The sequence below is a fragment of the Musca autumnalis genome, unplaced genomic scaffold (assembly GCF_047663935.1).
Source record: "Musca autumnalis isolate F117 unplaced genomic scaffold, ASM4766393v1 scaffold_5, whole genome shotgun sequence".
NCBI lineage: Eukaryota > Metazoa > Arthropoda > Insecta > Diptera > Muscidae > Musca > Musca autumnalis.
Genome location: NW_027412088.1, coordinates 129051367 through 129077765, shown reverse-complemented (window position 1 = coordinate 129077765; position 26399 = coordinate 129051367). Strand labels below are relative to the sequence as shown.

The window sequence follows — 26399 nt, the reverse complement described above, 5'->3', positions numbered from 1 at the left end:
GTAATGTTTCTATACATTGTCTCATAAACATTTATGTGTATCATTCAGAGATATAAGTCTTTACAATTGTATGGCTTTGTATGCATATTCCTACCCAACATACCAAATAATAATAAAAAGTAATAGGACGTGGGAATAATATTATACTTATACAAATTCAGAATTCATAAACAATTTTTAAGAATGCTTGAGAATTTATTACAGTGCGCAAACTTTTCTAAAGTCTGCCTGAAAATTATTTGTATACTCATGTTTGTTGATAGAAAATGCGTTTTCCTAGAAATATTTGGTTCTTGTATTGCATCAATCTTTTGATTTATACGTGATTAAATTCATATGCGCGTTGTGTCAACAAATAATATCAGCGTTGTGCTAAAATATAATTGGTAATGCCTAAAATATGAACAAGTGTTAAAAGATTTTTGTTTTGATTGTAATTGAACTTCTTTTGAATCACAAAAAAAAAAAACAAAAAATTGCGAATCAGGACTGTGATAGTGATAAAACAAGAAGTGAATGTGAACAGAATGAAAGCGACCAAACTACGATTAATTACATATATAATTCACATTCTTTGACAAAGACTTAAAGCAATAAAGACTAGACAAAATGCATGATACAAAAAATGTTTATGAAACAATGTATACAAACATTATCATCCAATTAAAAAAAAAAAAAAAAAAAACATTGTTCCACAACATCCCATACGGGACAAGGGAGACTTCTCTCATATCAATGAGTGCACCCCGATTCATATTAGCTCAATGATATGGGACCTACTGTTTATCGCCGAGTCCGAACGGCGTGTCTAAAGACACCACTTGTAGAGAAGTTTTACAAGGCTGAAATACTCAGGAAATGTCGCCACCATTACTGAGGGGTATTTTGCCACCGTTGAAAAATGTTTGATGTTGCCTGGCCGGGGAATCGAACCACCGACCTTCTGTGTGAAAGGCGGGCGTGCATACCATTGCACCACGGTGGCACCCATTATCATCCAATTACACATATGTAAATGATGTTTAAAATTGTAGTGCCAAATTAAGAGTAAAAATAATTCTGCCAAAATTTTAATACCGATTCTGATTTGATTTATCCCACATGTAGATTGATCGATGCAGAAAAATATAATATAAAAAATAATATTTGTATGCAAGTCAAGCTTAATCTCATATTTGTTGTTTTGAAATTTAAAAACAAAAAGTTTAAAGTAGGATGTAGTTAGAAGTGATTACTTTTGGGGATGGCAGAGAAGACTAGTTTCGTCCAACGCCACTTGGACTCATCAGTTCTGTTAGTTCTTTGTATTGAAACAAAGAACCCTTCCCCAATTTTATGACGACTCGAGCTCAAGAATAAGTGTGACTGATGAATTCGTTTAAATGCGAATTCAACCGAAACACCTAAGTACTCCTACTGCAATGTGTCTCCACATTGCAGAGAATGCACATAACTATTTTGATAGTTGTCGAAAAATAACAACAACCAATCGTCCACGGTGCTTTGTGTCTATTTTCAGATTCACATTGGCATTTTTGTTGAGATGTGTGTTTACTTACTATTTGTATGTAAGTCAAGCTTAATTTCATATTTGTTGTTTTCAAATTTAAAAACAAAAAGTTTAAAGTGGGATGTAGTTAGAATTGATTACTTTTGGGGATGGCAGAGAAGACTAGTTTCGTCCAACGCCACTTGGACCTATCAGTTCTCTTAGTTCTTTGTATTGAAACAAAGAACCCTTCCTGAGCTCGAGTCGTCATAAAATTGGGGAAGGGTTCTTTGTTTCAATACAAAGAACTAAGAGAACTGATGAGTCCAAGTGGCATTGGACGAAACTAGTCTTCTCTGCCATCCCCAAAAGTAATCAATTCTAACTACATCCCACTTTAAACTTTTTGTTTTTAAAGTTGAAAACAACAAATATGAGATTAAGCTTGACTTACATACAAATAGTAAGAAAACACACATCTCAACAAAACTGCCAAAGTGAATCTAAAAATAAAAAATAAAAAAATATTGTCAATCGCTCTTAACTGAATTGTAACGTAATTATGTTTCATCTAATGGAGAATATAGTGTTGCACATTATAAAGAAAGTACTCTTGTTGACTCTTTTCTTACTTGAACTTAATTTCATTTAATTAAATCATCGAGAGAGATCTATCTAATTTGTATGACATACACATGCTATAGTACTTGTCACGGTCTCGAACCACTATAGAAAGCAAACACCCTATGTATTTGTAACATGGGCCACACAAACATAAAACTACATTCCAACCACTCAAGCAGTGCATTGTTAGCAAATGATGATGGTTGTATGTACATGGTACAGACACGAAACATACATATACACTATGTAGATGCTGCTGGCGAAGATAACGAAAGCGCTACATGGGGTGAAGACTTTTGTATCAAACAAAAGGCAGTAACGTACTAAAAAGTCCCAAGCATTAACAAGTAATGGGACCTCAATTAAAATCTATGCATGTTTTATTTGAAAGTATGGACATTTCCAAAGTTGGCCTTTTCGAAGAAAGTTTGTTGTTGATAAAAATGCACAGTATACCTAATGATTTTGGGGATGTTGGAGGCACTATTCATGCACAGGAGGGCGTCTTGCACGTAAGATGGAGCCATTTGCTCCATCAAAATTCACATTAAAATCATATGTAGCAATCGAAACCCATTAACCTCAATTTAATTCGATCAGAGCATACGTATGAGTAGTTGTAATTAAGTAAAACATCCACCCAATATACTTGTACAGGCCCATCCATCCATCCATACAGACAAAAAATACACTTTAAATACAATTAAGAGATTCCTCTTCTCGTTCTCTTGTCAAATTTAATGCGACGATAAACACGTGAATGTATAAACTAGCACAGAAACGTAATTACGTATATACATTGTATAGATACACACTTTTAATACATAGATGAAATACATACATACATATGTATGCCATTTAAATGGTTGTTATACTTACAGTGACGAGAGTGATGTTAGAAACTCAAAGGATCCTGGCATAACACACGAAATTTGATTGTCGTAAAGATTCCTGTTGGGAGGTAAAGTACAAAGCGGCACAAGATGTGGGAAATGAAAAAGAAATTCAATAAGTTATACATTAGTAGTCACGTAATTAGATTAATTGTTCGCCGCATAGGCACTTACAGTGTTTTTAACTGATGAAGACCTAAAAACATTTTATTGGAAACTTCTGTGATTTTGTTCTCGGCTAATTGCAGCTCCTGTATGTCAGAGGCCCCCTCAAACGCATTTGCTTCTATGCCGCTGATTTTGTTTCGTCTCAAGTCCAGTTTTACCAAATGTGGCAAGCGACCAAATAAACCATCCGACTTAATTCGACCCAATTCATTGTCATTCAGCAATCTAAGCGGCAAAAATGGAACAAAACATGGAAATGTATACACACAAATATTGCATTGAGATTCTTACAATTCGGTTGTATGTAAAGGTATGTCACGTGGTATTTCCTTCAAGCCTCGTCCGGAGCAATCCACAACTGTCCCGTCACACTGACAGAGTGCAGGGCAATCAGTGTCCTGTCGACATTCTCCCGAGAGTTTTATCCTCATCTCATCCCAAGAGCCTAAACATCAACAAAGCAAGAAAAAAACAACAACAAAATATATCAAGTAAACAAAAACAAAGCATTGGGTTCAAGTAAGTAATGATGTAAATGTATATGTAAGAGATGACTGAATTGGGATAAACAAAAGGCAAAATAACTCACACTTGAATTTCTCCTCCCGTAATGTCTCAATTCGTCGACGATGCATGCGTTTGGGTGAATCACACCGAGCACCACTTGTTTCAATGGGGTTTTTGTGCAAGTAGTCGGCCAACCATCTTAGATTACAATCGCAAATAAAAGGATTCTTTGCCAGATGCCTGTGGGTGAACGATAAGAAGCTGTTCTTTAAGTAGACTGCTAAGTGTTGTTTTTTAAGCGTTTTATTGTGTACTTTCAACAAAAACAATGAATAAATAAAAAATGAGCAATGGGCAAAATCATTCACGGAATTTTGAGCGAAATTCATAATTCTCTATAACAATATTTATTTTAGAACTCCACGGATCATAAGATGCCACTTTTCATTCTCAGATACAAAATAAAAATTGATTTTTGATCCATTTTGCGAATTGTTTTTTTACGTGTTTCTCTACTAATGACTTCGAATTATAAGCAAGGCCTTGCTTATTACCTGAATTATTTTAAGTTGTTAAAACGCAAATCTGTAGTTAAGAAAATTACATTTTATGTTTTTATATCTTGAAATTTTTTTAAATAACTCTAAGAAATTATAGATTCTTATTTAAATGTGTATGGGGATTTCTAAATGAAATCGGACACGTTTGAGGTTTTTGATTTCCTTAAGTTTTTGCCGTGATGATGCTGCTCATCAGCAAAACATTTCAGTATATTTTCAGATTTTTTTTGATTAACGGTTCCTGAGATATCGCGCTTTAAAAAAGTAGGATTCAGTACAAAGTATATGCAAAGAAATACTCATAACTTATTTAATATTGGTCCAGTTTGAAAAATCTTTTTTGTTTGTTTTGTTTTTTTTATCAGCTATTTAATAAAAAATAGAAAAAAATAGCGCATTGGGCTTGGATGCAATTTTCGCGATTTAACATTTAAAATAAATTTTAGCAATGATTGTAATTCTTTGGTTATTACGCAATTCATTCCCAGATGGGTCAAGGGAGACTTCTCTCATATCAATGAGTGCACCCTGATTCACATTAGCTTCATGATATGGGACCTACTGTTTGTCGCCGAGTCCGAACTGCGTGTCTAAGACACCACTTGTAGAGAAGTTTTACATGGCTGAAATACTCAGGAAATGTCGCCAACATTACTGAGGGGTATTTTGCCACCGTTGAAAATTTTTGATGTTTTTGAGTGCAAGGCGGGTGTACATACCATTGCACCACGGTGGCACTCTGGAACCGTTAGCCAAAAATTTTGAAAATATACTGAAATATTTTGTTGGTGAGCAGAATCACCACAACAACAAAATAAAGGAAATCAAAAACCTCGTTTTGAAAAAGTGTCCGATTTCACTTAGAAATCCCCATATATATTATACAAATTTAAAAATTTTGAAAAAAATATTCAATAATTCTATAGAAGACGACGACCGAATATCTTGTTTTCAACGTTGTTGTAATATAGTCAAAATATAAATTATGTATTTAGTTAACTTTCTGAGAACCTCAAACGTTATTCGGCCGAAACTCAAAATAAATAATTAAAAAAAATAATTATGTACATATAGTTTTATCGCTTCTAAGACTTTCAAAAATGTTTAAAACGTAATAAGTTGGTAAATTAGTGATTAATTTATGGGAAAATCGAATGGTAGTCTATTTTGGCCTACCCTCAAAGGACACTTGTACAAATTACATAAAATATTTTTTACACTTCAGCATAGATGAATAAAATGAGCATTTGCTTTTACGTTTTCGTACGATTCACCATACAAATGCTCTCTTCGTGTTCATATTTGCACTTAAGTCACTACAACTTGTTGTGACCATCATTTTTCAAACATTTAAAAAAATCAAAGTAAACCGAAAATAATTTAAAACTAACTTTAATATTTCTGTCTTTAATGTTATATGCAGTTGGTATACGATTCGCTCGTAAAACGTAAAATCCTTTAATTTTGCCTTAAAAACTATGTGTAATTAAAAATTGTCTACGGATTATGGCGTGTACGAGATATTAATACACACATATGCATCAAGTATACATTGTGTACAAATATCAACAAGTAACCCCACCCCGTAAATATGACAGCTCAATTGACAATTAGATGTTCTCTTAGTTATATAACAACAACAATAAAAGCATATTAAATGACTGTAATTCCACAAAGTATTTTCGTAACTGTGACAAAAACAGAGGATTAGCATATTTGCATGCTCAAAAGCTTAATAGATGGATGCTCCTGAGGATGCGCTTCTTAAAAACAAATTACTTACAGTGTCTGAATGCTTTTCATCGCATCAAAAGTGCCATTTGCTAGCGTTTGAATGTTGTTGTCGTACAGGGATAGTAAGCTGAGGCTGTGCAAATCGCGAAAGGCATCCTTACGAATGCACGAGATCTCATTGGCATTTAATAACAGCAACTGAAGTGATGAAAGTCCTTTAAAAATGCCCGAGGGCAAATCCTTTATTTTATTGCCATATAGAACACTGAAACGAGAAAAAAAGAAGTAAACAATATATAAAAAACAGTCCATTGAATTGTGAAAAAGAATCGTCGTTTGTCATGTGCAGATGAATACGCTGGGTACTTGAAATAGTAGTGGCCCCACAGCCACTCAAACAGGTTTGAACCATTCACATGTGCTCATAAACAATCGTATGTGGTTACCACAGTGGTTGTCTGATTGCTCATCATCATTTTGTAGTATTATTGGGAGGGGGTAGACATTCCGCACAAGTGTTTTATTTTTGTTGTTTTCTCCTTAGATGATATGTTGTTAAAGACACTTCGCATTATGACACGTAGCAAGCATATTGGAAAAAAGGTTGAGAATCCCAACGATTCATATGTATATTTTACAATAAAGAATATATATTTCCTTTGATTTATTTTCCTTCGTAAGTGTTAAATATACTCGTATATACTTTTTTAAATGTGTACTACATATAATCTAAATTAATTGCAAATACATAAAATGGTACAAATTGAACAAAATACTTATAGGCAGCTTTTGTGTGTAACGGAAACAAATATATGAAAGCTCAAGTTCACTTTATGTTTATCCTGTCTGTAACTAACTTTCAAAGAAATTTTTAAAGAAAAATACGTTATGTTTAAAAAATTTTGCAAGAGAAATAATATCAAAAATATATTATATTGCTCAATTTTTAACTTTTTTTCAGTAATTAGAAGCTGGAAATTTTTCACCTTCATTAATATCATCAAAAAAGGAAAAATCATACAAAGAAGGGTCGAGGAATGGTGGCTACACTGTTATTTTTAATTCTGCCCATTAGGGCGAATATCATTTTTGTAAGATGAATTTTGTCGCCGGAGACCTATAAAGTTTATACCTACTTGAAATGCATATCATATTACGTTGTCCATATGTCTATCTGTTGTAATTAAGGTAGAGCTAACAATATATAATTTGGTACAGAAGTTGATATACTCCTTGGAAGTTTGCTATTGGGAATTGCGTTCTTACGTTCCAGTAATTTTGGATGAAATACACACACTGTATTTCATTCAGTTACACAATAACTTATAAATCTTTACAAATTTATAAAGGAAAAAATGTAAAATGGAAGTGAAATAATGATTTCACTGGCCTTTCATGAAGGATCAGATCGTTTTCATAATACTTGCAAAAGTTCAAACGAAGTGAAAGATCCAATCTTTTTCATCATACAATTATGAATGAATCCAAATGATAAAAACAAGAATTAAAGAGAATACAAATGTGACCCCTAAAATATGGACAATAGGTAACTATTATAGAATTAGTCGTTTAAAGATAACATATCGCTTAGATTGAATTTTTGTATAGTTTTAGATTTAATAAGGACATTTCTATTTACTTGTTCTTATATTTGTGAATTTTGCCTTTGTACCAATATTCGATAGTAAACATAGTGAAACTAAGGAAAGCAAAAACTTACGTCAAAATATGGGAAGGAGTGGGCGTGAGGTGCACCTAACGACAAACATGTTTCCCATTTTTGGAAATACGAAATTTTTGCAAATTTCTGGAGAAAGAAATTGCTGTTTCGCGGAAACTATAACAGATATTGTGTTCATTGTTTTTTGTAAGGTAGGTAGGAGTTTAATAAATTGCCGTAGCGTTTACACAACAATAGATATTTTATTTTTCCTCAGGTACTAAATTTTATGAAATTCCAAATTTAGTGGGCTTAAAATTTTGTGGAACAACATGTTCTGTTTTCACAGAAAGATTCCCGAAGATCTCCTCTTTCAGCTCATATATACTTTTGTTCCCGACCAGTTCCGTCCGTTTAACACTTTTTTAAATTTATCGAAATGTGTGTTTTTTCTTACCATTTCCCATATGAATTACAGATTTTTTACACAAATGGACATTTTTTGAATATATGAGTTTTTATACGAGTTATATAAGTTTTATGATATAATTTTTGAAAAAATTTTAATTTTTTTTATTTTTTTTTAAATAATTTTTGAATTTTTTTTTTTTAGATTTTTGGTATTTTTATAGTTTAGGAAGATATTAAAAACACAAAAACACTCAAAATTTGATGAAAAATAGTAAAAAAAACTCAAAATTGTAACTTTGACCTTGAATTTCTCTGCAACTTCCAGACCTAATATGAACGTTTATAATTTGTTTGAAAGCTAATTATGTTATCTGTCTAACAAAAAAAGAATTATGAAAATATCTCTATCCGTTCAAAAGTTACATAATTTTGACCGGGAAAACACGATTCGGAACCACAGTGTGGCGTTTAAACGACCAGTGGCTTTATATGGGTTAAGTGGCCGACTTAAGGAACACTATTAAAAATGAATGCACCAATATCCGGCCAATCATGTATTCTATTGGATAAATTCATTCTAAACACGATATTTATTCCAAATCTGATTTTAGAGTACTTAACGTTATTCTCAATTTTGAGCCAAGTTCACCTAATAATAATCGAGAAAATGCATGCTTTCCATACACATGCCTGCTATATGAACACATATTCTTTGATGACTCTAACGTCGGCCCCCATAAAAAAAGCAAATCAAAGCATACCGTTATATTGGACTTATTTTAAATCGTAAACCTGTATGGAAAATACTTTGTTGGAATGTATTATACTCCTAGCGAAGATTATATACCGAATTTAACGTTGGATAATATGGCAAAATTCTTCAAAAGACCGAAAAACATCGGTACTGTTCTAAGGGGATAATATCAAAACGCGTTTCTATATTCTCTGAAGGTATATTTATTTTAAATTTAAATGTCCCAGTTGAATATATGGTAAAAAACAAAAAAGTTTTACAATCGACGAATCCGAGTTTCACCCTTTCAGAATTCGCGAACTGTTGAGATATTCTACATAATATGGCTGAATTTCTTTAAAATGAAGTGTTTTAGGAGGGATCTCATAATACCGACCATTAAAAACAATTTACGTGGAAGGTGTGTTGGCATCAATGTAGAAAAATGGTTAAAAATGGGTTGAAGGCAACAACTTTTTAAGTTCCTTTCCGATTTTTGGCTTATCCTTACATTTCATGGACTTATGCCCAAAGAAAGAATCTGAGAATATTCAATGGGCAGCATGAAACTAATGCATGAAACTAATACATAAAATTGATGCTGACATTTTGAAGGCTGCATTTCGGTTTTTTTTTATTTTTTTTAATAATCCGGGCGTGCAACAAGGTAATATTCAATTCTGATAATATGATTACAGAACTCGTTATTTTACGTCGTTTAATGTATATCTCATGAGTGTGCTTCGTACAGCATCCAAGTAATTGGAGTCTAAAGGCCAAAATTTAATGCGTAAAATTTCTTAAGAAACCTATATTTTTGCGTGTAAAATTAACAAATGTCATTCAATTTCCTTTGAAACCCGCGTGAATTCAGTTTTTTTTTTTACGCCACGGATCTAGCGAACCCTTCAGTGTTCAAATCCAACGACTAAAACGGTGCATATAGATACCATGAAAATAGGAAAATCTGCTTATATGTTTGACCAAACCGCGTACTAAAAAGCGATTTTCTTTAAAAAATTGTACATAAATGGAATTCATTATACGCGAAGTTAATATTTACGAAACAGGTTTCATAAATTACAGAGATACCCGAGTTATATTGGTCTTTTACCCAAAATAGAATGTGGAGGCACATCCGCGGTTCTTGAAGAATCTATTTGAAATAGGTGTAAATTGACGTATTTTTCATGCATGCTGCTGGGATCGGATTTTCTGGTGCCGTGACATAACTCCCAACGGACATAACTCCCAAAACGATTTTGGGAGTTATGTCCGCCTTGGTTTGCGGACATAACTCCCAAATTTTTTGGGAGCTATGTCCGACCACCCTTAGCGGACATAAGTCCCAATGGGAGTTATGTCCGTTTTTAAAATTTAAGTGATTTTTATTTAAATACAATTTTTATTTCAAATGTATAAGAAAAAAATTAAAAATTAACTCTATGTTCATATGCATTTTTCATTTCATAAAAAATGTATAATTGATTTAAAATTTTTAAGAAAATTAAGTACAAAATAAGTAGTAGCCATCTCAAATCGAACTATATTCAAAATTTGCCTTTAAACCTATTTTAAACGAAAAATGCTGCTACAGGAAAATAAAAAGTTTTTGTTAAAATTCACAAATACTTTCTGGAAAAAATCGCACGATGTTTTACAAAAAATATTTTCACAATTTAAGAAGATAAAAAGTTTTTGTAAAAATATTCAAATACTTTCTGAAAAACGAAAAGAGCCGCAGGCGAAAATATTTTTGAAAAAAAATCGCGCGATATTTTAAAAAAATATTTTTACAATTTGAGAAGATAAAAAGTTCTTATAAAAATATTCAAATACATTCTGAAAAACTAAAAGCGCGGCGTCGAAAATATTTTTGAAAAAATCGCGCGATTTTTTACAAAAGTATTTTCACAATTTAAGAATATAAAAAGTTTTTGTAAAAAATATAAAAAATATTCAAATACTTTGTGAAAAACGAAAAGCGCCGCAGGCGAAAATATTTTTGATTTTTTACAGAAATATTTTCAAATTTTAGAAAATAAAAAGTTTTTGTAAAAATATTCAAATACTTTCTGAAAACGAAAAGCGACGCAAGCGAAAATATTTTTGAAAAAAATCGAGCGATTTTTTTACAAAAATATGTTCACAATTCAAGAAGATAAAAAGTTTTTTAAAAAATATTCGCGATTTTTTACAAAAATATTTTCACAATTTAAGAAAATAAAAAGTTTTTGTAAAAGTGTTCAAAAATATGTTCACAATTAAAGGAGATAAAAAGTCGAAAATATTTTTGAAAACAAAAATCTCGAGATTTTTTACAAATATTCAAATACTTTCTGAAAAACGAAAATATTTTTGAAAAAATAGCGCGATTTTCTTAACAAATGTTTTTACAAATTAAAACTTCTCCTAACTGCTACTTACATAATTTCGGGCATAATTTCGTTTTTAAATAATTTTATGAAATCAGGAGGATTTTGTGGATACTTCGATAGTGGTTGGCACTTAGGCCTTCTCAAATGTATAATTCCGCTTACATTCTAACTTCTACTCTAAAATTGATAACTATAAATTTCAAAATTAAGCAAAGAAATAATTTGTAAATTAAGAAAAAAATCGTTGGGAGTTATGTCCGCCATTTTTTTGGGTGTTATGTCCGCTTTGCTTCACGGACATAACTCCCAACGAATTTTGGGAGTTATGTCCGCAAAGGGCAGCGGACATAACGCCCAAAATCATTTTGGGAGTTATGTCCGTGGGAGTTATGTCCGGGCACCGATTTTTCTTGATAAAGATTTAGCAGAGTATATTAATAATTGTCTGGGATTTTACCGAAATAGTTGGAGAACTTCCATATATTTTTTTTATTTTTTTTTTAATCAAACCAAAAAATATGTATCGAACAATATTCCAACGTTGCTGCTCTAAGGACTCTGTAAGGACTCTGGGGCAGGATAATATGGATTTACTTCAATATTTTTTTTATTATTTGTTGATTTTCCACGAAAATAAAAATAAATTTAGTAAATATTTAAACATCCACAAATAGATAACGATTATGCATTAATTTTCTCAGAAAAACAAATAAGACATTTCTCAAATATTTTTCCTTAAATGAGATTAAAAACCGCTACAACTTTTGCGCGCATCTGCCTTTTTTGTGAACGCAACGGATTTGAAACCAAAATTTTCTCCATAACCTCTATACTAACAAGTAAAAAAGTGTGATATACAGTCTGTCGCAAAAGTTAGTATACACCGTTGAAAGTAAAATGTATTAGGGAAATTAACTGAAAGGGAAAGTCCTTATGTGTAAGAATTAAGGATTATTACATGTTTTAAAAGGACAACGGCCTCAAAAGTATGGGTGTCCTTCAAGAAAGGACAAGTCGAAATTCGATCAAGATCACCCCGTATTGAAACTTTAAAGCTTTTCTGAGCATTTCATGGCTTTAAAATTCATAAACAGGACATAACACCCGGAATTTTGTCGCTACAGTTGGTGTATTTGTAGATGATCAATTTTTGTGGATTTTACGACCCAGTGTACGTTGGACTTGTCACTATAAGTACTATAACTGCCATTAAAACCAATTAATATAATCTTTATGATCTTAAGTACAGATTTAGTTTCATTTTGTTCAAAAATATCAAGAATTTTTTACACAGTTCCACGAGGATTCTCCGTTGTATACTAACTTTTGCGACATAAATGTTGGTCTTTTTGGGATTCGAACCGTACATTTGCTAATGTATGCAAATTTTGCGCACTTTTAATTGTTAATACGGAAGACAACCTTGTTGTCCATCAAATAAAACTAATTGTTTGTTGTTTTCAATAAGTTATAGTAATATTTATCCCTAATACATTTTGGTTTCAACGGTGTATACCCTCAGCCAATGTGAAGTGAAACTTTCACATACGGACAGATCGAATTTATTTAAGGTCTCTTCAGAATTTTGTGCCCTTTCTGGACATTTGAATTGCCGACAAAAATGTGGATTAGGAATTAACTGCACTAAGACACAAATGTTGAACATTTGTGGGGGAGATATCCTTATGGGCCATTTTAGAAGTTAAACCAAATGGTCCAAAGTTTGGACCAAATTTGTTGTCCCACTCATGTGATATCATCCTAGCGTTTTAGTGACATTTTTTAAATATTGGGGAGAAGTTCCGGTAGTTGTGGACCGGTATTGCCCCATGAAACTAAGTTTGGATATAATATGACGAAGATCAAATGTTAAACCAAATCGGTGGAGTTATCGTGCTCTCCGACCGCCACATATGGTGACATAGGGTTTTTTTTTACAACTTTCGGGCTGTTTTCCCAAGAAATATGGACTTGCCACTGAAAAAACTTTTACCGTCGTAATGGAGGTAGTGAATGCAAATAGCTTCAACAAAAATCAAAGTGATTCGAGAGCAGATCTTAAAGTGAACTTATCCGAAATTTTGTGTGAGAGGTACCAGAAGGAGTAGACAATAATAGTCCATATTCGAACCTGATCTATATCTGGTAGATATATTAGGATGTGCAAAGTATGGATTACATCGGTCACTCCCTTCAAGAGTTATCGTGCGCATATGGCCGATATGGCTTGTCTTCGAATTTAAACTATGTTTGGACAAAATATTATGAAAGCCAAATTTTGGACCGAATCGGCAGATCCGTTCTCCAACCACTACACATGCTGTCATAGGGTCTTTTTGCATCTTTAAGGTTATTTTCTCAGGAAGTATGGACTTGCCCCTGATGAAACTTGTAACGTCGTATGGCAGCCAGTGAATACAAATTGTTGCAACAAAAATCGAAGCGATTCGAGAGCAGGTCCTAATCTGAACTTATCCGAAATTTTGTGTGGGAGGTACCCGAAGGAGTGGACCGATTGAGTTCATATTGGAACCCCATCTATGACTGGTAAAAATTTTAGGATGTGGAAAGTATGGACCAAATCGGTTGCTCCCTTCAAGAGTTATCGTGCGCACAAATTTTCCGAACATTTTAGAACTTTTGTGGGGGAGGTACCTGAAGGAGTGGACCGATTGGGCCCATCTTCGAACTTAAACTAAGTTTGGACAAAATATTACGAAAGCCAAACGTTGGATCAAATCGGCTCATCAGTTTGAGAGTTATCGTGCGCACCAGCCAGACAGACGGACATTGCTAAATCGACTCCAAATTGTCTGAAACACATTTCGTCCAAACATTCTTGGGGTTTAAAACCATTATTTCGATGAGGCACATTTTGCCCGTATGAAAGCATAAATGCTGAGGGTATAAAAACCGAAGAGAAGAAATTTGGTTTTTACCATATACATATATGTCTGTGAGCTATTATGTTTTTGTTTTTTTTTTCATTCTGTTATAATATTGTCTGTTATTTGTCATTCCATCCTTATAAAGTTTCATTTGGTCTATGCATTTCGACGCATTAGGCCTAAACCGCAAGTAATTAAAAAATATTTAAATTACACTGTGCAACATATTCAAGGTAATTTTGTGCAAACAACTTCAAATGTGGATTTTATGAAAGTACAGAACCAATCGACAAAAATCCGTATTTTGGTTTTGTGTTGTTATATCGGGTTCAGATTTTATGGCCTCATCTAAACATGGCTAAGCAAATTTAGAGCAAATCGAGGCAATATCTTTGAAACCAATTCGAATCTTGTTTAAAATATTTGCATAAAAATTCACTTCGAAAAACTGCATTTGTTGCCTCACAATGGATAATATATCGAAAAATTCCTTTATTTCGTATATTTCGCACCATATCTCCAAAACTGTTACATTTTTCGCTAACTTTTCTTTGAAAGAAATATTCGCTGGAATGTTGTGCGTAACTCTTTAGAACATTCCATTCTTGTAAAATGCCTCTATAACGCTATTTCTGGCACATTTTTCAAAGGAAATTTTATAAATATATTGAAATCTCAAATATGAAACTAAACAGTCTGCTTGAAATATGTCTTGTAGAAGGTATGATATGAAATACAGCCTAAACAACGTGAAATAAGTATTTTTGAGTTTCAGAATGTTCTGAAGAATTGCTGAGCACATTGTTTGGAAAATTTTTGCAAAAGGTTACTTGGTTCAACTCCCAATAGTTTAGCTGCTACTGACACTTATTCCAGAAATGATGTAAACATCGATATATTTTATCGTTTTTGATGCGCTAGGTGCAGTTTTTCTAGTTCTTCCGTTTGACACGTAAGTTATTCTACTGTCGGGCTATAATGATGCTGAAGACAGCGAAGTAAAATTCTTTTTATTAATCCCCGATAAGGGAAAAACGGTCGTTTTAGCCAGGTTTAGATGGGCTATAAAATCCAAACCCGATCTAATAACACGAAACCCAATTAGGGTTTTTAAAGCCTCAGTATGTACTTTCAGAAAATGTCCATTAGAAGCTGTTTGCATTTTCAATGTTGCATAGTGTTATTTTATAAAATTAAAATATTTTGGATGAAAACCCTAAATATGTAATATAAATTTAATCATAAATGTTAAATTCAGGGATTTGTTAGGTATGTAGTAAGATTATTTTCTGCACCAAAAACCAAGGGATTGTCATGTTAGAATAGGCCCGACTACAGGAAAACTATAAATTTTAGAGAAAAAAGTTATTTATTAAAAAAAGGCTTCAATTGTTTTAAAAAAAGTAATTTTCTCGAATGAAAATCTCGGAGCTAATGGGTTAATAGCCATTCATACAACATACATACATATATTCTGGTATATACAAAACACTACACTACTGGTATATACAAAAGCCTCATATCGCCAAATAATAAAATTAAACTGCATATGTATTTTGTCCAATCTTTACAATTTTATGTATTTGTTATTATGTCTTTGTATATAGGGACAAAATAATATAAAAAATAATAAATGTTTCTAAATATGGATGGTATACACAAATCAAATGGAAATACTTACAGTGTAGTCAAAGCTTTAAGACCGCTGAGTGCATCGTGAGCTATTCTTGAAATGTTATTGTTTGACAAATCGATTCGCCTTAAACGTCGAAAATTTGCAAATGCTTTTGGTGGAAGTTCGGTAATGAAATTCTGCTCAAGTCGCCTATAAAATTACATATATATAAAAAATATATATAAAATATATTGAATGTAAGCACACATTTGATCATAAATAACGAATATTATATTTTTATGGTAGATTAGTTTGTACTTACAATTCAGTGGTATCTTCTGGAAGTGTAGCCGGAACAGCAGTCAAGCTCTTTTCGCGGCAGTCAACAATTCCATCTGCACATCGGCAAGGATGGGGACAACTATTTTCTAATCCACATTCGAGCGGCGCATGTTCAGTAAGACCTGGAAATAAACCAGTTATTGTTTTTATTGTCACTAGATCCATTGGTAAGTTTTTGACATATTGGTCAATATTTACCTGAACACTTGAACTCTTGGTCATGTAAGTCAGCAACATTTTGTCCTTTTAGTTGAGAGGGCGATTGGCACCGTGTATACGGCGCCAAACGTGGAGCATTGCGTAAGAATCGGGACAACCATGACAAATGACAATCACAAGAAAGTGGGTTGTCTGAAAGTCGAAGCGCTCGCAGTCGATTCAATCCACTGAATATATTGTGAGGCAACGAAGTTAAATTGTTATTGTTGAGTGTGCTGTACGTTTAAATAAATGATAATTTTATGAAAGAACATTTTACATGAGACAGTTCTATCTAATAATTTTGTACTTACAGTATTTCCAAATCAGCTAAACCCTTAAAAGCATGTTCATCCATGCAGGTGATTTGATTATTGTCCAACTGGAGACTGCGCAAAGACTGCGCTCCTTTAAACACTCTTCGGCCCACTGTCGTAATTGCATTATTAGACACATCCCTAATTAAAAAGAAAAACCAAAATGTATTTTAGTCCTGCGGGAATAAATGTCCCCACAATTCAATGCATTCATAAGGTATGTAAAGAAAATCTAAAAGAACATTCAACAAGCACTCAACTAAAACGAACAAAATTAGTATCGAGTATTTGCAGCGCCTAACAACACTGTGAACATGCACATTGCTTTCGAGAACTCTTGAATAACTCGAGATCCTTGAGCAGTCAATTTATTGTTAGACCCCATTCAAACTCACGATAATCCTAGTAGCGCTTATGCAGAGTGCCCATAGCATTAAAAAACTACTTACAATCGCAAAAGACTCGCTGAACTTGTGACAAAGTTATCAGGTATTGCCTTTAGTCGATTGTTATTTAGGCGTCTGCAGTCATAAAAATGCGTAAAGATGTGAAGAGTGGCGTGCAGATAATCGAAAGTAAGCAAAATGTATATAAAAATAAATAAAACGAAGAAAAAACAATCACATTAATTGCATTCTAATCCAAAATTTTACCAAATCAATAGTTTACGGAGTCCACTACCGCTACAAACAATTTGAGTAATGAATACTGAAATATGAAATAATGAATCTAAGAACAAAACGATGCATTCTTAATATACCACCAATGGTATAACTTTTATATATATTCTATGGTCATTCAGCAAAGGTCATTGGAGTACAACTATCACAGAAAATATAAAATTGTATAGACATTTTTTTAAAATATAGATTTTTAAAAAAGTTTGAATTATGGAACAGCAAAAACCGTAGTACCCTAGAGGATACCTTTACATGTGTGTTTAATTTGGAGTGAAGTCGTCAATCAAAACACATGGGACTTGATCATGATTATCTGATTTAACCAAGAGCTAATCTTAATGTACTATCGGATTTTTTTGTTGAAAAATATTACCTAGTTTTACGGCAAATTGTCCGTCTACGAAACACTCTTTTTATTAACGCGGTTTGCGATGTTCACTCTAACTAAAACAAATCAACCGATCACCATTTATTTCAGTGAGCTCATTATTAACTTGTATTTAAGAAAAATAGTGGACTGTCAACCCGAGCCGATTTACACAAATTTTTGTAGGATTCGTTTTTAGTCACAACATTGAACTGGTAAAGTTATTCATAAATGCGGCCTTGCATTTTCATGAAAATTCACCATACAAATTACTGGTTAACATTAACCGATGGTAATAAAATTTCAAATATAAGGTTTTTGGATGAAATGGAAAAAATTTAGACGGTAGGCCTTCTTTTGGGTCACCCCAATGAACGCCGATCACAAAAACGCGTTTTCATGATGGCAATCCTTATCTATTTTTTTTGTAAAAAATATTTTATTTTTAATTCAATTGGAAAAATGTTCCATACATTTTCACGCATGGCGAGTGTCACATTTTTATAATTCCAAAATGATTGACTTTTATCAACTTATAACAAATAAATTTACTTGGTTTTGATAATTCTTCGATAATTCGTTTTCGGTTTTTGTGATTGTAAATTTAAAAAATCCTATATTTTTGTAAATTGATTTGTAAGTTCCATAATTCGAACTTTCTTAAATAAGTAAATTCGAACAAAAAAAAAATAATAATAATAATTGTAACGAATGTATACGGGCGGTATGCAAATTCGTTGAATACAAATAAATTAAAAAAATATTGTTGTAATCTGTTACAAAAAGGTGTACTGTGACTCTTGCTCACTATTGTACATGTGTATGTATGTACATAAAAAAATTGGGACATAAGTTGTTGAGAAGCTCTTTAAACACACACAAATTAGTTAAACATGCTCTTGATCAAGGAAATAAACTTACAATCTCTCCAAGGAAATTAAATCCTGCAAAGAACCCTTCTCAATTGTATGGATTTGGTTGTCTGTTAGTTGTCTGCAAATATACAAAGAAAATTCCTTAACATTTGTGGAAAATATCATATAACATCATACTTACAGTATTCTGAGTTTGGTTAATCTTTGAAAATCAGACTCAAAAATCACAGTTATATTATTCCCTTGTAGATCTCTGAAAAGAAGTAAAGATAATAAGTTAACAAAAAATATTTTTTTATTATTTTTTGGAAGTTATATATCTTTTTTGTTGGATGTTCCTTTATTTTCTAGTTTCACTTCTAAAATTGTCCACAAACAAAAAATTAAAAATATGTAGCTTAAAGTTTAGTTTCGAACTTTTTAGGTCGAACTTTTTAAAAATGATGAAGTAAAAAGCTATTTAAACTCAATAATGGGACTATATAGTAAAAATGTCAACATAAGACCCCAAATTTAGCTGAATCCAAAAATGAAGTAGATAAAAGTAATAATGTTGATTTCTTTACTTTAAATCACTTTTTCACTATACCATTCCGGCTTACCAAGAGGGCGACCTCCCTTTTCTCAGGGATGAAGTACTCGTATTTATGTTGTACACCATGATACGCATCATGATGGATTTGTGAAGAAAAATAGTAAGTAAAATAGTTTTTAATTATAAATTACACTGTGTGTAATGGAAAATTAACCAATTTCTTGAAAGATGTTTATTTGGATCATACTATTTTGTAGTTGACTGTTTCCTTAAATTTTGAATGATTTGATCTTACTTATTATTCAGATCGCGAGAAAAAAGGAGTGATGTTTCTACGAGTATACATAATTTCATAAATGTCATTTTTGCCTTTGTTAATATTAGTAGATAATTTACTAAGGGGTTCGTCCATTGTATAATACTTGCTGTGGAAAACAGATGATAATAGCTGTGATACGTGATAATTGGTAATAATTATTACTAATGTTGCAGATTTTGACAGCAACATTGAGTAAATAAAAAGACACACATAATAGGTGTGTCTTTTTACTTACTAAATGTTTCTGAAACATTTTTTTTCAGCAACTTTTCCTTTATACAACTGTCAAAATCTTCAACATTAGTAATAATTATTACTAATTATCACGTAAAAAGACACATCTAATGTCTAGCACATGAGCAAATTATTCTCTTATAATTGGCTTAAAATGTATGGGACTTGTTATGCATAGTTAAGATACCATGCTGATATGGTTTTTGAACAATTTTGAAATAGGACTCATTTTACAATTTCTCTAAAATTTGGAACATACGTAAAGGGATCAATCTGACATAACTAAGGATATGAATCTTCATGTATTGAAAAACTTTCAGCAATATTGGAGTCATTTAAAAAGTCTTAATTATTGAATTTTTATGTTAACAAAATCGTATTGGATTTGGATTTAAAATTGTTATTATTGTGGTGGATTCTAAGGTATGTAAACCCCTAGTTACTAACTAAAAATGTTGATTCGTTTTAAACGAATTGTCAAAGGTTATATCTCAATTTACTCGCCCATGAGAAAATATAGAGCATTGATTTTTATTCTTAAGTAGTCTATGAACCAGTATTTTGTATTTCACTGTGGAACATTTTCAAGATAGTTTTGTACAAACAATTTCTAATGCGGTTTTTATGAAAGTACAAACCCAATAGACAAAAACCATATTTAGGTTTTATTTTGTTAGATCGGGTTCGGATTTTATGGCCCTATCTAAACTTGATTAAATATTGACTTTTCAAAGCAAATCTTTGAAACCAATACGAATCTTTCCATGACATCCGCAGCCAACTTGTAGATAAGAAGATAAGAACAAGAAGAAAATATTTGGAAAAATGACGAACTCGAATAACCTCATTTATTGCCTCAAATTTTATAATATATCTATATATCTAATACCGTAATTTGTATATATTTCGCAAGGTATCTCTAAAACAGTTACATTTTCCTTAATGGTATCTTTGGGAATATTTTCTCTGGAATGTAATAAACAACATATTATCGTTGTAAAATGCCTCTATCGCGTTGTTTCTAACATATTTTGCAACTACAATTTGATAAATATTGGTCTGTTCCAGAACTGCAAGAATCTACTAATTTTTACTATTTTTTTCGATAACATAAAGGAAAAATTGTTATCGGAGTAAAAAATAGTAGCTCTCGCAGATTCTGGAACAGAGTATATATCGACAATGCATTCAAATATATGAATAAAATAATTAAAAAATAATAAAATAAAAATAATAAAAAATTTACAAAAACAACATTGTTGTTATTGAAAATTAATTGTCAAAGAAAATATTGAATTATAGGGTCGTTCCAAAAATTTTCTCAGGAAAAACATAAATACATTTTAAATTCCCCAAAAATAGAAAAAATTTGAATCAAAATGTAAATATAAAGGATTCAGTAGTGCGATTCTCTAACACATTTTTTGAGTTATCGACAAAAAACGGTAAAACTAAATTGCTTATAAATTCGGTAATTAACGATATTTTTCGGTAAGTTAGCGACCAAACGAAAGTAGTCGTAAAGTTCTACTTATAGCAACAGTGTTGTGAACTTTTATTTGAACTTTTCATTCATAATTTTGCGTTTTAATTTTACCGACATTTATCGTTCACGCAAAAAATGAGTTAGAGAATCGCAATACAGAACTGTCGTAGGGCATTTTTATTACACGTTTAGGATGAAAGCAGTATTTTAATGTAGCAAATTTCGAAATTTCATGGGTAGATCCTATTACATTTTGAAAACTAAATTTACAAAAAAAGTAAGAATACAGCTGATTGTCACTTCTACCTTATATAAATATGCCTTGGTATGAAATATCGCCTAAACAACATTATATAAGTGTTTTACAGTTTCTGAGGAAATGCTGAGCACATTATTTGGAATTTTTTGCGAAAGGTTACTTGGTTCAACCCTAAATAGTTTGGCTGTTACTAACCGAAATTCCAGAAGTTATGTAAACTTTCCTATATTCTATTTGATGCGCTATTTGACACGTAATTTCTTCTACTTTAGGACTACCATATTTCTGAACAGCAAAGCAAAATTCTCATTAGTTTCTAAGATAAAACCCGAATCAATGGAAAAAAGGGTCGTTTTAGCCTGTTATAGATGAGGCCATAAAATCCAAACCCGATCTAAAAACACAAAACCCAACTAGGAGTTTTGTAGTCTCAATATGTATTTTCAGAAAATGCCCACTAGAATTTGTATGCATTTTCAGTGTTGCACAGTGTTTTCGAAAAGAGCGTACATTAGAACTTTTCTATACTAGAGACGAAAAAATACTAAGTTTTAGGGAATATTCGTCGTCAGCATTTCGTCGTTATCATGCTTAAATGTTTCAAACGCCAATTCTGACATTTTGAGATGTTGTATCATGCATTTTTTCTAGTCTTATTTGTTATACGCCTTGACTATTTCAAATAATAGATTTGTTCTTTTACTTACTAAATTTTACCAAAGACATAAATATAACAAGATAGGACATTTCATTGTTATTATTCTTTAGTGAATGGCTTTTGAATTCAAAGACGTAAATACAACTAAGACTAGACAAAATGCATGCAACAAAAAAATGTTTACGAAACTTTGTATAGAAACATTACCCTTAACAGGTTGCAGTTAATTCAAAATCGCAACCAAGGAGGAACATTTCATGTAATGGTATCAGAAACGAAATTTATGAATTCAAGGATCTATTCAAGAATAATTCTATGTCAATTGGATCGGTAAATTCGGTTAAATACGTAAAAATGTATAAAAGAAAAAATGTTATATCACCATATCGTAATATAACATTATGTTAAATTCAAAAGCCATTCACTGAAGAATGATAGAAAAAAAATGTCTTATCTTGTTGTATTTATGTCTTTGAATTCAAAAGCCATTCACTGAAGAATGATAGCAAAAAAAATGTCTTATCTTGTTGTATTTATGTCTTTGTTGAATTTAACATAATAGCTTCGTTCCAGTACTCCTTTAATGATAAAAGTGTCAAAATAGTAAACTGTGTCCACATACACATTTTTCCATGGCAGAAACGTAAAAAAAAAACTGGAACAAACGCCAAAGCCGGCGTATCAGCCAATGTAAAAAGTTTCTAAAGTGAAACTATTCAGCACCATTTTTGTTCAAAGAGAAATGAACATTTTGCAACTTTTTTTACAGGAACGCAATTTGGCAAAAATGTGCAAATGTGTTAAATGTGTAAATACTTTTTATTTCTGGAACGAAGCTAATGTAATGTAAAGCGCTCGGCACATACGGTGCGTTGAGCGTCGCGCTGCAACAACCACATGAAAAATGTGTAAGTGATGCCAAGTTTTTTGAAAAACAACAACATGGCTGACGCATTAAAGTTAAACATAATTTAACTGTTTTGGGACAACACATGTCCCAACGTGTCACTAAATGGACCGTATGTGCCGAGGGCTTAACTATATGGTCAAATAACATTATGTTATTTTTATACGTTTTGTACGTATTTAACCGATTTTAACGATCCAATTGACATGGAATTCTTCTTGAATATATCTTTAAATTCATAAATTTCGTTTAAGATACTATAACTTGAAAATTTCCTTCTTGGTTGCATTGTTTCCTGTAATGAGAATGAATGAATGTTTGGCTATTAATGCCTAAAATAACATTCTTTAATATAAAAAACGGTTCCGCACTAACCACTTTGAATTTTTTTAAATTCTATGAAATGAAAAAAATCTGTTGTCTTTTAGTCCATATTTATATTAGCATTGATGTCGACGTCTGCACGTTGTCGTAACAACAGAGAATAACGAATTCAAACAAAGGCACATTACTCTCCTATCAATTCTCTCTCATTTATTTTGGACACCAATGATATTAGGCAATTTTCATTGCGGCAATTGTCAGTTTGAAGGAGAGAGAGGTGAGGCATATGGTAACCCTTTGCCTCTCAACACTCTCTTTCACCGACAAATTGGCAATTGCCGCAAGTAAAATTGCTTAATGTAAATATGGACTTACCTATTAATAACTAAAATCACTTTTATTCCACTTAAATTTTAAAAAATCGTCGTGTACAAGATCTGTTGCAATGGTGACAAGTCCAACATATGCCAGAAGGTATTTGTTGGTACTACAAAAAGTAAGCTTAAAACAAGGATACGTGGTCACAAATCCGGCGAGGAATAAACCTGTAGAACATATAGGCTATTATTAACGCAGGAGAACAACTACAAAAGAAGGTATGTGTTGGAAATGCTACATATAATTAATATTCCTGGCGAAAAGCGCATGAATTATAAAACTGATACTGAACACTGTGCGCCAATTTATAGAAACATAATTGAAAAGCTCAGAAAAACTTAGTTGAAAATGAAACTCAAACGTGAACACAACATAAAATGTATGGCTAAAAAAGAAAAATAAGTGTAATTATTATAAAAATTGGTAAAGTTTTTGCCTTAATATTTATTTAGAACTATTCGTTATTGTTTTTTCTCCTTTAAAGTTAAAATCCCTGATGATGATCATAGGATATGATCCAAAATTGGAAAAATAAATATTAAAAATCGAAAACAAAATCTTGTTTTTATTTTTTAAATGACCTCGAGCCAAACACAATTATAAGAAGACAATAAAAAGTCCAAAGTTTAACAATAATGACAAAATTAGTGAGAAACAACCGGTAAGTCATTTAAATATGCTTACAGTAACTTCAAAAAATTTCAAAAGTTCTGAAAAATAAAAACTTTAAAAGTTTTTGTGCGGAAGCTTTTTTTATCGAATCACTTTATAATTGAGATTTTATGTAATCTTAGGTAAAAACTCATCAAAATGACATACAGGGATATGAGGTTATAAAAAAGTCATAACCCTATTCTTTTTACTAAAGCGATCATATTATAATAATAATTGTTCCACAAGTGCACACCGATTCATATTAGCTCAATGATATGGGACCTACTGTTTATTGCCGAGTCCGAACGGCGTGTCTTAAGACACCACTTGTAGAGAAGTTTTACATGGCTGAAATACTCAGGAAATGTCGCCAGCATTACTGTGGGGTATTTTGCCACCGTTGAAAATTGTTTGATGTTGCTTGACCGGGGAATCGAACCCACGACCTTCTGCGTGCAAGGCGGGTGTGCATACCATTGTACCATGGTGGCACCCGATCTTATTATAAAAGTTAAAAAAATGTAATTTGTAAATATATAGTTTTTCTGGATCGTCGGGCTCAACCACCGATGCATTTATAAGTTTAGAAAATATAGCAATTATAAAACAATAAGCCCCCGAAATTCGTCTACAAATATATAGCATTTCCTGAAAATTGCATGAAATTAAGTTCAGTAGTTTTGGAAAAATAATATATTGAATAGAGTGGACGTGGTCATCAGTTTTCAAGATATAACATATATATTTTGGCTTCAGATATGTACCTAGGGTACATACAACGCCATTGCCTCTCAAAATGTATGCTGAAACCGATATAATCATAAGTTTGGCTTATACATATAGCGTTTAAAAGAAGCGCGTAAGGAAGGTATCCCACCTCCTCCGAAATTCATAAAATATACATACCAACGGCAAACATTAAGCTTTTGCTGCAAATTTGATGGAAATCGGGTTTTGCAGAAAAAATTAAATTGAAAATTGAAAAAAGGTAAAAAGTTATGACGGTATTTGATTGTTACTCATAAAGATATACGTTTTTCTAAGAAGGAAGTACCCCCGCCCCCTCCGAGATTCAAGAAAATATGCATCACCGTGAGCCATCCTTGTATATTTCCTGACAATTTCAGGAAAATCAGTTCAGTGGTTTTTTGTAGAAAATATTAAAATTGAAAAAAGTGGGCATAGTCAAATTTTCTTTGCATGGCGAATATTTCAAAAAAAGAATTATCCAAATCGGTCCAGCCGTTCTCAACTGATGCCATTACTAACGAGCAACCTTAGATTTTTATTTACATATATAGATATAGCATTTTTAAAAAAATAGGGAATAGGAGAATTACCTCGCCCACTCCGAAATTCAAATAAATTTGTAGCCTATTTTTACGGGGGTCATCACTGTACATTCCCTGTCAATTTCAGGAAAATCGGTTCAGTAGTTTTTGTAGAAAAGATAAAAATTTAAAATTGAAACAAGTAAGAAAAGCGTTAAGTTCGGTCGGGCCGAACTTTTTATACCCTCCACCACAAATTTCAGCCATTTCGGTGGAATAATGTGGCCACAACCTTCAAAATACCGAAATTCGGAAGGTACCGTTCTATGGGGGCTATATGATGGCGTGGACCTATACATACAAATTTCTAGGGGAAAGTTTTATACGCCTAAAGAAGACTAAATACCAAATTTCAGACATCTCGGTGTGATAATGAGGCTAAAACGTTCAAAATACCGAAAATCGGGAGATATTGTATTATGGGGGCTATATCAACACGTGGACCTATATAAATATTTTATGGTAGAAATGTTTCTTAGCCTCTGGAAACACAAAATACAAAGTTACAACCGATTCTTTGGTCAAATGGGTCTAATACATTCAAAATATATTAAAATGACGCGTACTTTATTAGGGGCCTTATGTGGGGGCTATACCAAAACGTGGACCTATATAACCCAACTTTGGTAGGAATGTTTTTTGGCCTCTGAAGACATAAAATACCAAATTACAACCAATTCTGTGGTCAAATGGGTCTAATACATTCAAAATATATTAAAATGACGCGTACTTTATATGGGGGCTATACCAAAACGAGGACCTATATAACCCAACTTTGGCAGGAATATTTTTTGGCCTCTGGAGACACAAAGTACCAAATTACAACCAATTCGGTGGTAAAATGGTCCAAATATCTTAAAAATTCCTTAAAACGA

The 26399-nt window shown here is 32.2% G+C and overlaps 1 protein-coding gene across 1 annotated transcript in view; it reads right to left on the bottom strand.

Moving 5' to 3' along the window:
* sli (slit guidance ligand) overlaps nt 1-26399 on the bottom strand; it is a 135310-nt gene that overhangs the window by 7761 nt on the left and 101150 nt on the right. The window contains 12 exon segments of the mRNA XM_073955494.1: nt 2993-3064; nt 3181-3399; nt 3466-3619; nt 3764-3921; nt 6025-6240; nt 15727-15870; nt 15983-16124; nt 16201-16436; nt 16515-16658; nt 16967-17038; nt 18486-18557; nt 18621-18692. Coding sequence (XP_073811595.1) covers nt 2993-3064; nt 3181-3399; nt 3466-3619; nt 3764-3921; nt 6025-6240; nt 15727-15870; nt 15983-16124; nt 16201-16436; nt 16515-16658; nt 16967-17038; nt 18486-18557; nt 18621-18692 — 1701 coding nt within the window.